Below are 15,598 nucleotides of genomic sequence, written 5' to 3'. Positions count from 1 at the left end.
CGTGTGGGACCCACAAACCCAAAAAGGGCCAACTAGGGTTGGTCGGCCAGGGGTGGGCCATCCACACACCAAGTTTCAGGGCAATCAAATGACTGGTTTGAGCACAGTGCTCCGCCGAAGTTTCGGCCCTCCTGCAGGGCCTGATTCTAGAAATCTGCTGTAGAGAAGGATTAGTTACAAAATAAAGGTAGATTTGAAGAGTGGGTGGCTGTGAGAGATGATGAATATAGAGGGTAGGAGGTGGGGACAAATTGGGATGGGTGTAGCTTCGCACCACAGTAGTTAACCCTTTGAAGAAGGGAGGGATTCGCACCCAATTAGCTTTTCACAACTCAGAGAATTAGAGAATCGAAAAAACGTAAAATTGTATTCATAATCTTCAATGAAAAAAAACCTACAAGGGGTTGCCTATTTATAAGAAAAACCTATACCCCAAAAGTCACGCCATGTGCACACCCTATTACTTAGAGACGAAGTAACAAAAATAACAACTAATCAAAGTAATCTAAACCGTCCATGATATTCCTAATAACAATAATAAGCAAAACTCAGAGTACTAGATCATCTAGAGTAGTGGGCCACAATCATGAGATCCAATGGTGGGATCCACATGACGATCGGGTCCACTCCAAGGAACCAAAACACAGTTCTCTAACTAGGAGGCCCTCCCTGGACGTCGTCATCGATCCAGATCGATGGCGGGGCCCTTGTAATACCCCAAATTTTCAGGGGCCGTGTAAGAACTCGGCTCCCGAATTCCCAGGTGCCATGGGTGCCCTAATGGGCTTTATTTTTTAATTACATTTGGATGATCTCATAAACAATGGAGGATTTAGCAAGGCATAAAGCATAAGTACGTCATAAAGCAGTATCAATTACTACTAAATATAAAAATATCCAAACCATGAATCCAAAATCATCTAAATAGGGAACTAGTCCCACCCATACATGACCCAAAGCGACTAAGGCCCTGGTCCATACCCCGCGGTAGCCCGAACTCAAACTAAAAGGATCCGTCGAAAGTCTAGAAGCGGGGAAGCTCCTCTTCCCTATCCTTGCTCACCTCGCTCGGCTTGTCGAGCTCCGCCTCACCCGTATCTAGTAAAGGGTCTGGTTGGTGTTTTAAAACACCGTCCCAGAGTGGGAGTGAGTAGCTAACTCAGTGGTTACTGTTAGCCTTAAGTTACAACTAGCAGCAATTATATGATGAATTTAATGAAAGGCATACATTCACAGATCCCTAAATAGTCTTGTTAATGCATATGCATGTATTATGATACGATGCATGACCTCACAACTACACTCCCTCGAGCGACTTCATCTCACGGTCGCGCATGACCAACACTCCCTCATTACGACCTCAACTGCTGAGTCGCCAACCTAACTAGTGCGATGTGGTCATGACAGTGTTAGCCGAGTTCTTAATTAATTCCATTCATCCAGTAGATTAGGGAAACTAGTACACCCCTCGTTTCATTGCCCTCATCTGGTTGCAAGGCGAAGGCCCCTCAACGTGCGAGGCCAGGACCCAGCAATCCTTGATCCCATCGGGTTCCCCGTCCCCGATTTCAAGCACATGGAGAGTGCTGAGAAGAGAGATCGCTCGCGGTTACTACGAGGAGGCTCGTCACCACAGCGTAGGCCGATAGCTCGAACACAATGTCTCATTCCACCATGCATGGCTCTCGAGTCAGTAGATCGATTTCAAATGGTTATCAATGGGCTTCATTGGTTGAAGGGTGTTCCAGGTTCTATACAGGCGTGAGCAGACAGGGTAACAAATATGGTTAATCAGTAAGCGAACTAGACGATGCGAGTTTAGGCGAGTACGTGACGGACGACATCGAGTGCAAGCGACCCATGTAGTCCAACTACTGTCGCCCATTCGCATCCACCCAAACCCTCTGGTTTAGCAGCAGGATAGTCCTACCAATAGGACCACCTTCTCCCACTTCAATTCCCTGACCAACCCAGGGGTTTATGACATTCAATAACACTTCAACGCATCAAAATTCATCATCTAACACAAGTGATGTCATGGACTCATACATTAAACATATAAATTCAGATTTTTCTACAACTGCGACTACTAACAATAATATGAAATAAATCTGTATGTGTGTTTTGTGGGGTTAACGAAGAGAACAAGAGCTACACATCATTCATAGGACAAACATACAACAAGGATTTATGCAATCATGCATGCCACAAGAAAGGTTATACTAGGATCGCATATGAGATGAACATACCATACCAAATCAAGCCTAATCATGTTGAAGAGCAAATAAACAACACTCAATCATGTCATGGAATTTAGTAAAATCATATATGGGATGAACATGCCACACCCAAAATCAAACCCAATCATGTTGAAGAACAAATAAACAACACTTATTCATTTCATGGAATTTAGGGAGACCTATCATGTAGGGTCTTGGCTAGGCTCCCTCTAGATTTACTCAAGCACCTCATCCTAACATTCATAATCATTAAGCTCATAGTAAAATTGGTGCTAGGCCACCTAAGGATAATAGTCTGTACCTTGTGACGAACTGCTCGATTCACGGCGCTCGTAGGGTCAGGGTGTTAGGAAATCATCGTTGAAATGCCTAAATAAGCATACAAGCTTGTAAGAATTGGAAGGAATTTAACCCAAGACCTAAACCTATAAACATAACTCCATACTTACATTCAATCGTCGCCGAATCGACACCAATGAAGGACGATGTCGCTATAGAGGAGATGAGAGGGTGAAGGTGCACAAACCATCATACTTCCAAGCTCTCCCTCTCTCTTTCACCTCTTTTCTCCTCTTTCTCTCTTTCTTTCTTCTAGGGAAAATTCGTATGGGGAGAGGGGGTGCCCAAATGAGGCCCTTTTATAATGTCAGATTTGGTGTAAATGGCCCCAAGGGTTGGGTTTTTACTATACTAGCCCTATGGGAGGGTTTTTCTAGCCTCTAGGGCCCACTATGTGGTGTACATATTGATATACACCATAGGATAGTTAGCCCTAATGATGATCTATATATGGACATGTTCGGCCCGCTATTTAGATGCGTCGATCGACAGATATGATTAGCAGTCTGTTCAACAGTCACCGATAGTCGATCGGGGCCGCGGCTATACAGATATAAGTAGGGAAATATCCTTACTCCACGTGTGAAGTTTGGTCGTAAACCGACGGTCCGAAATCATCAACTTTGTATAAGAGTAGACGACCCAATTCACTTAAGTTTCAGCTTCTTCCTTTAGGGTATTTGCACTTCTCATGCACCCATCCTTTAGCTCAAGTTGAGCGATTTTGGTCAGTACCCAGGTCCGACTCCCGCGATAGACATCAAGCCCAGTAAGACGGACATTATTCTATAGTTTCGAAACTAGTGGTCCACCAACGAGCGGTCTAGAGCTTGTTCAGAAAATCGGGGCATTTCTGGAATGAATTGGGTATTGAGATTTCTCATGGGCAATGATTAGGGTTTGGATTAACTATGTTCATAGTGTGGCCTATTTATAACTAGCGAAAGTAGAGATTTAGTCATGATTACTCTAAACCGTCGATTTTAGGCTAAAAGAGTAACGGGGTTGATTTGGTCTATTAGTCAAGATCCGGGCCTTATCTGACTCGGCTTCGGTTAGATTAGTTATACTTGTCTTGATTAGTTAGCGATGGGTCGATTAGATTTGGGCCCTATGTGAGTAAATCATGGGGTTAAACTTGATGTTCAAGTGATCGGGCGGATTCGTTGGCTTCCTACGGTTGATTAATCGGACTTGTGCAGTTCTTTACTGGTACCACCCGTGTATAAACTAACATTGAGTGCTAATGGTCAGTAAGTAATAATATAAGTTAATTACATTTTAAAAAAATTTAAGGATTTTTGGAAATCCAAACCAGTGAAAATCCAGGACGTTACAGCCCTCCTCCTCCTTGCATACATGCGTAGGGGGGACGTGCGTGTGCGCGAGATGTCCCCATCATTACTACCATAGCATGCTAGGTTAACTACAACCTATGGATGCTATCAGTACTATTGACGAGTTTGACGGCACCTGCCAGATAGGGTTGGATTCCCATTACTTACATCCTCGTCCATGCAACTGTGTGCTTATTATCTCTTTGAACTATTGATCAAAGTGTCCTATGAACTGTTTAAATGCAGAATCATGTTTTCCAATGAAAGAAGAGAACCAATGTTGCCAGTTCCCATTGCCATCCAATGTTTGGAATGAACGGTCGCCAAACAATTACAAATTTTCTTCATTTTGGAGCATGAAGAACTCAATGTGAGAAAGTCATATGAGAAGCCGACGTTCCAGGACGGGGTTGCTTCCATCAAGGAAGATGGAATCATCCACAAGGAAATGTGTGTCGGTAGTAATAAGAAGACATCGGAGAAAATAGGTGCAAAAGCCTTCTTGAGGTCTTTGAAGGCAAGTAATCTTGGCTTAGAATGACTAGCAAGCAGTTCATGATCAACATAGATATTTCTGAATTATGTATATGCAGGGAATGTTTGTATGGGTTTAAATAAAAAAGAATCTGTTTGATACGTGGTCAGGTGGCTTTGCAAGAAAACTTCTCTAGACTCCCAAGTTAGATTGTAAGGGACAACATGTTCTATTGTTCCCAGTTGTATATTGATTATTGAGTGGTTGTATATTTGAAAAGTTGCTGGTTTTCTAGAGTGGGATTGTTTTTGGCACCTGAAATTCTCCTCATGTGTTATAAATAATAAAGGTACAATTTTGTTCTACGGTATCACCATAAGTAGAAAGAAAGGGTGTACACATCAAAAGGACTGGGTGTAGTGACATTCCAGTATGGCTTGCAATCCTCTGAGTTATACCCAGCAGTGGAAAATATCAAAGGGAAAGAATATTCTAAAATGTCATTGAATTACTAGGGTGGTAATCAGCAGATGATGAGGGCTAATGGATCAAACCAACCATGACAGAAAGCGAAAGGTACTGTTTCTGAGGGTGTCTGGGTGGAGCTATAATTCCAATGTTGTCTTTTCTCCAGTGAGGAATTATAGCCTGATGCATAGGAAACAAAAGCGTCCAGATGCACCCATTCTATACACTTGGGTCCCATGGTTATGTTGCAGACCATTGATCTTATGGGATCCACCACAGATGGGGATGAGACCAGACTCTTTCAGATTGGAAGATCCAACCTTTGGCCTTTCTTCTTTACAGTTGCTGTCTGCTCTCTCTCCTAGACATCCACTTATAGGCAACTGATTAACGAACGAGGAACCTCTGATCTTAGAATATTTTGGGGAATCTTTCGTCCACCCTTCAAATCAAGATTCCCGAAAGGAAAACATGGGTACCATTTCTCATCCCACCTGCAATCTCATTTTGCATCACAAAATATACATTCTTTTTTCTGGTTCTGGTTAACAAAGAAAAATGTGCCAATGGAATGCAAATGTACACTTCAAATCAAGGGATTAGTTTTTGAACATCTTAAGAATTCATAGAGAATTGCACCACTTGATTTTTTATTTTTGTTTTATATGTGTTTGATTCTGCTTTTGATTAATTAATTGGACATGATTAAGAAAAAGCTAACCACTCCGACATTAATTAGACTAGTAATTACAATTCATTTGTGGTATGCATCCAAACACAATGGAGCCATTGTGAATTACCAGTGATTGATGGTTAACCTCAGCAGATGTCCATGTCAAGGGACCTACCACTATCTTTTCTCTTTTGCTTTTTCATGTTTCCTTTTCACCCTTTTCTGTTGTTTCTCTAAGGCCTTTTTTCCAAGAAGGTTCTCCTTTCTCTCACCTGGTTTTCTTGCTTAGCAAGCAAGCTATCTCTTTTTCCATCCTCAACTACCATCACTTGTTTGAAGAGAGTTAAAAGGAATTAAAATTCCATGACTGATTTGAAGCTTAGGAATTAGAAGGAGAGAACGAATATGGAAAAGGAACAAGCTTTCCATCAGCGTGCACTTGATGGAACTGAAGTAGAAGCTACTGATAAGTTTCCTGTGGAAGATGATGATGCCAAAGAAAGTGGTAACTTCTTATGAACTATAGTATATTATCATTTTCTTTTTGGGGTCATTAATTGGTTTGTGCCTGCTGTGAACATGTTGGGACCAAAAAAATCAGTCTTGTCCATTTATCATGTGGGCCGTGCATGCACACTGAATGCAACTGTTGGTTCTCATCTCATCATACAGATGCCTGCCTAATTTCTTGGCAGGTTATGTTTCTGGTTGGCCCCACCTAATGAATGGTTCAGATCTTACACGTGTGCCACCTTGCCACTTGTTCTAGAGAGTACCTCTTCAATATGCCTTCCCTGAATGACCCTATTTCTCATACACAACTATTCAGCTGGCATTTGGTTCTGGATTTTCATCTTTTGAGTCTTATTCCATCCTATTACACAGAACCAGTCATGAATTCGTTGCAGCTCTGACTTGCATGTGTTCTTACAGTCGGTGAATCCAGACCGGAGTGTGAAAGTTGTCCTACTGGTACCAAGGCTCCATATAAGTACAGTGATTTTGGTTTGGTGGCCCATCCAAGGTGTGGTCCACCAGAGGGGCAATCTGGAATTGGATTCAAAAAAATGTGAAACAAATGTGTGTCTGAGTGGCAGCAACCATTGTCCAATTTTATAATATATCACTTTTGTGTCCTTCTTCCTTGCATCTCGATGATTACTAAGGCTTGAATGTTATGTCTATGTGCCAAAGTCGCTATCTCATTGCAACACCAATCAGGTGGGCCACAAATGTATGCTGGATGTGGTCATAATACACGTATGCACCATGCATGTTTACAGGTCCATAAATCAGGCCATCATCTGAACCAGATTTGAGCATGAATGTGGACCATTGGTTTAATTTTCTTAACCATCCATTTTCCCTTCTAATTTATCAGTTAAGATCATCTAGCTAGCCTTGTTTTCAGGCCAATTCATATCCAAGCATTTCCCTGTCAAATCTGCACCACTGATCAGGCAGCTGACCTAATGTATGTGCCCTGATCCGAACATAGGCAGGTCAGCTCATCCAAACTTCTGGGTTTGAGGATAGAAAATGGACAATTAGAAAAGGCTGAAAGATGGGTCACATTCAATCCTCAAATCCAGTGATTCTGATCCAACCCGCCTGATTCTTTGGCCAAGGCATACTGGATATAGGGCCCACTTAAATGAGCTGCCCTGATCTCACACACTTATACCAGGTTTACACAAGCAGAAGTAGGCAAGTAGGAATTCACGTCTCTCGTTAGTCCACGGTAACTTGTCATAGCTCTGAAGGAACAACACATTCCTTGGTTACTAATCTTGTTAAATTGTCATCTATGCTCTTTTTTTTATTATTATTTATAGATTTACAAGTGCAATATCTGTTTTTGTATACAGGAGGGATTAATCCATTTCCATATAATGCTGGACAAGTTGATTATTTCCCAGGAGAGTTGGTTGGCCATTGGGTTTCCTTCTCTGCACTGGGCTTGTATCATTGCTACTCATTGGGCTTAGCTGGGAATGTTGAATTGGATGTCCCCTTTCGAGGCATTTCACTTATTGTAAAGTGCAAGTTGGAAGCTGATTTTACCGCTACACAATTTCAGTTGGAAACCGTTAGGGGTTCTGTGACTGTCGACATGAAATATGTGGGTCCCGTTCATCTTACAACTGACCAGGTAACTAGGGCCATCAGGTTAAATTTGTTGAGTAATTATATGACCATATGTAGTTTACCATTGTGGGCAGAGGGCCGACATTAGAAGATCCAAACCGATGATGTAATCAGCTCTGCTGTGGATAACCACTGTTTGTGAACATCCCTAATATGTTCCCGATGAGGCAATGCTAACCCTTCAATCAATGGGTCATGAATTTATAGTTAAGGGGAAAAATACAGCACTTGTCCATGTTTGGTGGGGAGAAGGCCAAAAATAGATTGGTAGGATCTTCCAAATCTGGGAGTTTTTCGAGACATGGTCTATATATGGTGGGTCCATCAAACCAACAGCCCACATTGTCGAAACATGGGACCCACTCAGCACGTGATGATACTATGCGTATGTTTGGGCTGAGGATCATATATTTCCTCTTCTTCTTCCTCTTCTTTTTATTGTTTTTGTTTTACTATTTTTTAGGATAACAAATATAAATTGATAAGATTGTATGGTCCTCAGGCTAATGACATGTATAGCATCCTCAAGCAATGTCTACATAAGTGGTGCACATGGTTCGGTGATCCAGAACATTGCTCTGATTGGCCCATGGTTTGACAATCCAGATCATTACTCTAATGAGCCAATGGTAGATTAGACCTCGTCTGGGAAAACAGAAATCCTAATGCTTTGATCTGTGACCTGCAAATGGACAGTTAAATAAAAGAGTACAACAACAGTCCAGATTCAGTGGGGGGAAAGAAGGAATGCCAAAGATCAGTGTGTCCATCGTCTGAGATATCAGAGTCATGGTCCACCCAAAGTAGCCCATCAGATCAACAATCTAGATCATCATACCACAAGCCCTAGCTGTAAAGCCGTCAGGCCTGTGGATTAAACATGCATTGTCTATGTTTTGAATTCCATATTGTTTGATTCCAGGTTAATATGGCTAGAAGGTTTCAGATCACTATTCTCAGATTGCTTATCAACCATAACTGGAGTACACTACAACATGATTTAAATGGACCTCATCGGGAGGAGGAGACTCTTGCAACTACAACTTACTTAGTGCTCCCATCTATTATTGATCATGATTTAGTGCTCCCATCTATTGATCCTGATCAGAATTCTTCAATTATTGATTGGGATTGTGTTAAAGCAGCCTCATTTTCTTCTAATGTGGATGGTATGGTTGGGGAAGATGGAATTCCGCATTGTTGTTCTCTAAAAGGTGACGACATTCGACGGATGCACACAAAAGATGGTCCTGTATGCAGTTGTATGCTTAGGAATTCTTTGGTGATCACTCCTCATAATGGGAATCTCTATTGCATTACTGGTATCTTAGATAATCTTAACGGGAACTCTCCTATGAAGTCCAAAAAGGGTGAGGTTCTTAGTTGTACATACCAGGAACATTTTCAATCCCGGTGAGTTACCATGAAGTACATCAATAGAAACTGCTCTTGAATGCTGATTAATTTTCGTTTGTCTGCTTGTGGGTTTTCTTATTCATTTGTCTTGATTATCTCAACGGGGGCATCACATTGCACTACAAAGGAAAATCATTACTTTGTGGGAGACGCCTGTTTAAGGTGCAAAACTGGCTTCGGAGGTCTACGTTTCAAAAGGGAAAAGGTGGTGTAATTGTTTTCATATGTGGAATCTCTTCAATTAGTATCCATTACTATGCCAGTCTTGTTCCCTTAGGAATTGGATGCATCTCTTTATCGTCACTTGTTAATATGTCAGTGATGCTAGAGATATCATGTGCTTCTCTCTGCTTACTCTGTAGGACAGAATTTCAATTCATACTTTTTATATTGCATATGAAATTTATGGGGTTTTAGACAATCCATTTGTATGTATTGTACACTATGAGATAGGGAAGTTCTTCTAGGTTTCTCTAAGAGTTCTTCAGTTACAAGATCCAATATGGTACTATAATTCTAAAAAAGAGAGTATACTTACCAAGATCATCCATGTCACCGTGCTTTGCATTTACTAAAAATTCTGCACAAAAAATAAATCCTCCGCTGTGCATTTCAAAACATGAAACCTAGAAATCTGACTACTTGAGGGGTGTAACTTTGAGAGAGCATTTCCTGTGTGTTTTCCTGATATGCATGTGCCAGCTTGATGTGCGTGGATGTACACACATGCAAAACATGCTAGCCTATGATTAAAAAAAAAATCACATAATCATCACTATTAATTATTTTACCATGCTCTAATATGGAAGCTCTAAAATAGAATCGAAGAAAATGTGGGGCAGTTTTTTTTTTTTTTTTTTTTTGAAATTCTAGCAGAAACTAAAAACCTAAGTGAAAATCCACAGCAGGCACTCAAACAAAGCAGCCTGATATCCATTGGCTGGATTGAAAATTGATCCCTGATCCATGTCTCCTAAATGCAAATTTCTGAGGACTACTTTCTTGATGTGGTTACTCTTTTGCATTTCTCCATGATGTGGTGGTAATTGCTCTTCAAAGCCTTTTCTACCATGTCTATTTTCCTTCATTTATCTTTTTAAGTCCATTGGATTTGTTCACCAGTTCAACTATCCTCTTTATATTAAATATTCAATTTTGTTTCACATTGCAATGAACTGTTCTGGGCCATAGTAACTATGGCCAGCAATGTATATTCATGCAATTACCAGAACATGTCTGCTGTGCGTCCTAGAAGTTTTGTCAAAATAATGTTTAGTTACATCTTTCATCATTAATCCCAAATTTTATTTTATTTTTTGAGGCATTCACAGATGCACCATTGAAAATGAGCTGCAATCACTTATCTAGTAAAGTTCAAAAATCAATTGAGAATCTGGGCTCTAAAATTGCAATTCCACTAATTTGAAATTAAGACTTGATAATTTTAGGGCTACACCATTACAAGTAATACTAGGAAAGAAACACATTATTTTTTGTCATCTCCTCTTGATTCACAAATCAATTTGCTTTTCCACAAACACAACCTTAGTTTTCTTCTTCTTCTTCTTCTTCTTCTTCTTCTTCTTCTTTTGTGGCGTTGTGATTGTAAATTTGGATTTTCTCGTGTTCTTTTTATAATCTATAACATACTGTGTTTCGCTGTTGTAGAACGAAGCCACATAGATAGTGTTGCACCTAAACTCTGTGAGATCATTATGTCTCCCATCTCCGCAAGTACATTGTACTCTTTCTCATTCATTCCGTCTATTATGCATCGTATGAAGTCCATGCTTCTCGCCATCACATTAAAGGAAATGCAAATGAATCACTGCACGCAAAAATTTGATGTTCCAGACATCAAGGTACATCTTCGGTTGGTGTTGACAATGGTTGTAGCAAGGATGAGTGTAATTTGAAGTATTTATCTTGTTGCTTTCTTTCTTTGTGTCATCTGCATTATTTAAGTAAAAATTATATCCTTCTAGATTGACATTTTCCTCAATTTGAGCCATTTACTACAACCTCCTTTTTAATAAGTAAGATTTTTTTAACAAGGAATGGTCACCTACAGTAAGATGTCGGTTAACCAACAACCATTTTGCACAGAGTTGGGAACAAAAATTAGTAAGGTAATAACAAATTAAGAGTTGCATATTAAGTTATCCTACAACCTGTTCTACATGGTTATTCCTCCTTTTTTTTACAATATTTAAATTGACTTGAAGTTTTATGGTCTCTTAAAACCATTTCAACCTTTACAATGCCTTGAGAAATTCATGCTAACACAAGCGGTTTCAAACAAAAGACAAACATATTTTATTCATAATCCTAACCATTGCAGATTTCACTGCTACAGTTGATCATTTCAACTCATCAGGGTCTCATTATTACAACTGACTGAATCAGTTCTTCTCGACCTTGGAATATGGCATATAAATCATTTTGATTTGACATATATGTGAACTTTTTTCCTTTCATTGTAGGTTTTGGAAGCAATTACCACAGACAAATGCGAAGAGGAATTTTCTTTGGAATCACTAGAGACACTTGGAGACTCTTTTCTCAAATATGTAGTAAGTCAACAGTTATTCAGAGATAATAAGCAGGACCGCGAGGGCACTCTTAGTCTTAAGAGGGAAAGCATGATATCCAATGCTAACCTTTGCAAGCTAGGGTGTAATCGAAAACTTCCGGTAATAATTATCATAAACTCAGAATTTTGTGTTTCACCAATTTTCCATATGAATGGATAGAATAGCTTGGATACTCTTTGTTATGTTGTCTGTGATTTAAAATCTAATAGCTTAAATTGAAAAGTGTAATTATCTATATTCCTTCTTATTGGTCTTTTTGACATACTCAATGTTGAGTTTATTCTGACCGAATGAACAGGAGTTCCATGACCAACCTTCAATTATGTGATGGCCCACTGTTCATATCATTTAAATAAAATCCCACTTACATGCTGGCCATGTACATCACATAAAAGTAACTTCTAGTTCCTGTCTAAAACTTCTTTTCATTTGTTCTATATCAATTTTGTTGGACTAAGTCCTCCTATATACTTAGGAAAAAACTTGTGAAAGCGAATAAGATATATGCAGCTATCACTTCAACTTTTTTCAAAGAACCTTTCGTAAGTTCAATTCTTTTATTCTTAGTATGGTATAAAGGCACATAATTAGTAATGCTAACTCTACCCATTATGAGAAATTGTTCTCCCTATATTTTGCATTGTATTTTCTAGCTCATATTTGCTTTCCCACGGTTATGACTTGTGCAATTGTTGCTATTATTGCAGAAGCTCTTTCCAATGTTCATGTCAGTTCATGTCCGTAAACTTTTAAATACACTTCCTTGGATAGAAGGCCCCATATGCAGTTTATCATTGTCACTTTATTGAAACGATTTGGGTCTGATCTTTGACAGTAGATTTAATTTGTCGGCACATTAATGTGTTTCATTATGCTATTTCGTCAAGCATTTCACCAAATGTTTGATTTATTTTCCTATCATATTTTTGTTTCCAGGGTTTCATACGTAATGAGCGATTCGACCCTAAGCAGTGGGTTATTCCTGGTGATCCTTGTGGATGTTATTGGAAGGATGAAATGTTTGTATCACCTTTGAAAAAGATCTATTATGAGGGAACCAGGCCTATGAATAGCAAAGTAATTTCCGATGTTGTTGAGGCACTTATTGGAGCATACCTTAGCACAAGTGGGGAATTAGCGGCATTGTACTTCATGAAGTGGCTTGGTTTGTTGGTTGATTTTGTGAAAGAGATCTCAGATGAAAAGCCATTTCTAGAAGCTGAGAAGTACGTAAATGTTAGCTGTCTTCAATCACTGCTTAACTATTCATTCCGTGACCCTTCTCTATTGGTTGAAGCATTGACTCATGGTTCATATCAGGTTGCAGATATTCCAAGATGCTATCAGGTACCCCTCACTGGCATAACATAACATTACTAGGTCCATTTTAACTTTATTATCATAAATTATGAGTTATTAATGTCATTTTCTAATCTTATGCTTATGAGTTGTTAATTATCTTTAGGGGCTGGAGGTGTTATCCTATCGAAGGGCTAGACCATACAGTTGGTTAGGGGTGGCAATGGGCTGGTGTTGGGATTGGCCCTAGTCCTTAGTGAGCAGAAAAGCCCCTGGCCCTACAAGGCCAGCTCTATAAAGAAAAGAGTTTAAAGATCAAACAATTGAAATAAGTCCAATCCAAGAATTGTTTTTTTCTTTCTAATCCTCCATCCACTTCGAGTCTTGTCATATAAACAGTTTCATTCATTGAAACATGACCTTGGATCCAACTCAGTGTTTTAAATAGCTTCACTATGCCGTGTGTAGCTTATGGTACAGTGTAGCTTCACCTTAACGCTATGTAGTTCATGAAAATAGCTTAAATCACATCTAACCTACGCTACATGCTACATAGACTACACTACATGCTGTGTAGTTTACATTACAAGTTATTTTTCACTATAACGTTAAAATCAATTAATTTTTTTCAATGATATGTTACATTTTTCTATTTCCAATAAAAATTAGTTAATCTTTTCAATGCTTTTAATAAAATAATACAAGTAACAATATTAAATCAGTTTTGTCACTCTTTCTTTACCTTTATACTTAATCATTGACCTTCCCTATTACTTTAGGATGAGTTTGGTTGCACCAAATATCATGAAATTTTGTTAAGTTTCATCATTAATCAGTCTAATTTGGTGCAACCAAGTGCAACCTTAATTAAAAATACATTAGTAGAGTGTAGCTTACTCTACTCGCTATGTAGCTTACACCTCGCTCATGTACATTGAATGGGAACAACTAAGAAGTGTCTTTAAACCATCCATTCTGTATAACAGTGGCCCACTTGATGTTGGACTGGGCCATTCATCACTGGCGTTGACCTGACCCTCGAGCCAAGTATAAGGGCTCAAAACATGGCCCTATGGATAAAGGTCACCAAGCCCATTGCCACCCCTACTAATAGTTCATCACCATTCTCCCTGGATGGAACATAGCCCAAAATCCACACTGATAGGACAATTGCTATTCTTCTATCTATGGATTCTCTCCTTGTTTGCATATGCAGTCTTTGTGTGCATGGAACTGTTACCAAACTCGTGTTTTAAAGTTGGTAATCAAAAGGACTTGGTTTGAAACGTAAGAGGATGTCTTTTTGTGCAGCGCCTCGAGTTCCTTGGAGATTCGGTTTTGGACTATCTCATCACCCTCTACTTTTACAAGGAATATCCTGGGATTTCCCCTGGAGTTCTAACTGACCTTAGGTCTGCTTCTGTAAACAACGAATGCTATGCCCTCACAACAGTCAAGTTTGGACTCTACAAGCACATTCTTCATCAATCACCTGGCCTAGATGAAGGAATTATGTCCTTCGTAAATAACATTGGGCAATCACTTCCGGACTCAACATTCGGATGGAAAGCAGAGTCACCTCCCCCAAAGGCAAGTCAAACTCCATCACATGACTTGCTTCTTACATGCTTTTTCTATGTACTTGAAATTTTCATTTGGAGTGATGATTGCCCACAACTCATTGTACATTACAAGTCAAGAGAATTGTAATTCATCCTCTATCTAGTGGTGAATGTCCAATCAGAGTTCCTTTCCATTCAGAGACTAGAATATTTGAAGCTCAGATGCAGTGATGCATATTCATGTTGTTTCCTTTGCAAGTCTCCAATGTTGGCTGTCAAGAACACTGTTGCTACAACTCTCTTGGCAGACAAATCATACCTCTTCATACAATGGTTTTTGTTGCTGTGTTTTAATTCAATCAACAGCTCACAATAACAGACCTGGATGATGCCATCGTTTGTCTATCACTGTTTTTACGTAGATATATCAGGTCCAAAGAATAAAAATAAAAATAAAAATCATTAATTTGACACCCCTGAACAATTTTCTGTCTCAGGTACTCCCAGACATACTCGAATCAATTGCTGGGGCTATTCTTGTTGATTCTGGATTTGATACGAATGCTGTTTGGCAGACCATAAGGCCTCTTTTGGAACCTATGGCTACCCCAGACACACTAGAACACCAGCCAATGCGGGAACTTGAAGAATTCCGTGTGAGAAAATCATATGAGAAGCCAACATTCCAAGATGGGGTCGCTTCTATCAAGGCAGATGGAATCATCCACGAAGAAACATATGTCAGTAGTAATAAGAAGACATTGGAGAAAAAAGGTGCAAAAGCCCTTTTGGGGTCTTTGAAGGCAACTAATCTTGGGTCAGAATGACTAGCAAGTAGTTAACGATCAACATAGATATTGCTGAATTATACATATGCAGGGAATGTGTTTGTATGGGTTTAAATAGTCTGTTTGATTCATGGTAGGGGGTTTTGCACGATAACTTCTCCAGACTCCCAAGATTGTAGAGGGCAACATGTTCTGTTGCTCCCAGTTGTATATTGATTATTGAGTGGGTATGTATTTTAAAAGTTGCTGGTTTTCTGGA

At 39.5% G+C, this 15,598-nt stretch overlaps 1 protein-coding gene across 3 annotated transcripts; it reads left to right on the top strand.

The window, feature by feature from the left end:
- The first annotated feature begins 5,767 nt into the window (after positions 1–5,767).
- Positions 5,768–15,598, top strand: LOC131239198 (endoribonuclease Dicer homolog 2-like). Of its 3 annotated transcripts, XM_058236778.1 has the most exons (9): positions 5,782–6,037; positions 7,401–7,684; positions 8,603–9,050; positions 9,224–9,301; positions 10,765–10,958; positions 11,580–11,789; positions 12,627–13,037; positions 14,301–14,579; positions 15,049–15,598. In XM_058236778.1, the coding sequence occupies exons 1-9, from the start codon at positions 5,938–5,940 to the stop codon at positions 15,376–15,378; spliced, it is 2,334 nt and encodes a 777-aa protein (XP_058092761.1). In that variant the 5' UTR covers positions 5,782–5,937; the 3' UTR covers positions 15,379–15,598. The 3 variants fall into 3 exon arrangements, with proteins under 3 accessions (XP_058092762.1, XP_058092761.1, XP_058092763.1); XM_058236779.1 differs by lacking the exon at positions 14,301–14,579 and having other exon boundaries at positions 5,768–6,037; XM_058236780.1 differs by lacking the exon at positions 7,401–7,684 and having other exon boundaries at positions 5,788–6,037.

Source organism: Magnolia sinica, chromosome 3 (genome assembly GCF_029962835.1).
Source record: "Magnolia sinica isolate HGM2019 chromosome 3, MsV1, whole genome shotgun sequence".
Classification (NCBI taxonomy): Eukaryota; Viridiplantae; Streptophyta; class Magnoliopsida; order Magnoliales; family Magnoliaceae; genus Magnolia; species Magnolia sinica.
Note: the sequence above shows the minus strand (reverse complement) of the source record. Positions and strands in the feature narration are given on the sequence as shown.

Bases quoted from the DNA above. Each gene is read 5' to 3' on its own strand.
- LOC131239198 (XM_058236778.1), top strand. From the start codon at position 5,938: ATGGAAAAGGAACAAGCTTTCCATCAGCGTGCACTTGATGGAACTGAA. The intron at 9,051-9,223 runs GTGAGGTTCTTA...TGCACTACAAAG, and splicing joins TCCTATGAAGTCCAAAAAGG to GAAAATCATTACTTTGTGGG. The intron at 9,302-10,764 runs GTGGTGTAATTG...TCGCTGTTGTAG, and splicing joins TACGTTTCAAAAGGGAAAAG to AACGAAGCCACATAGATAGT.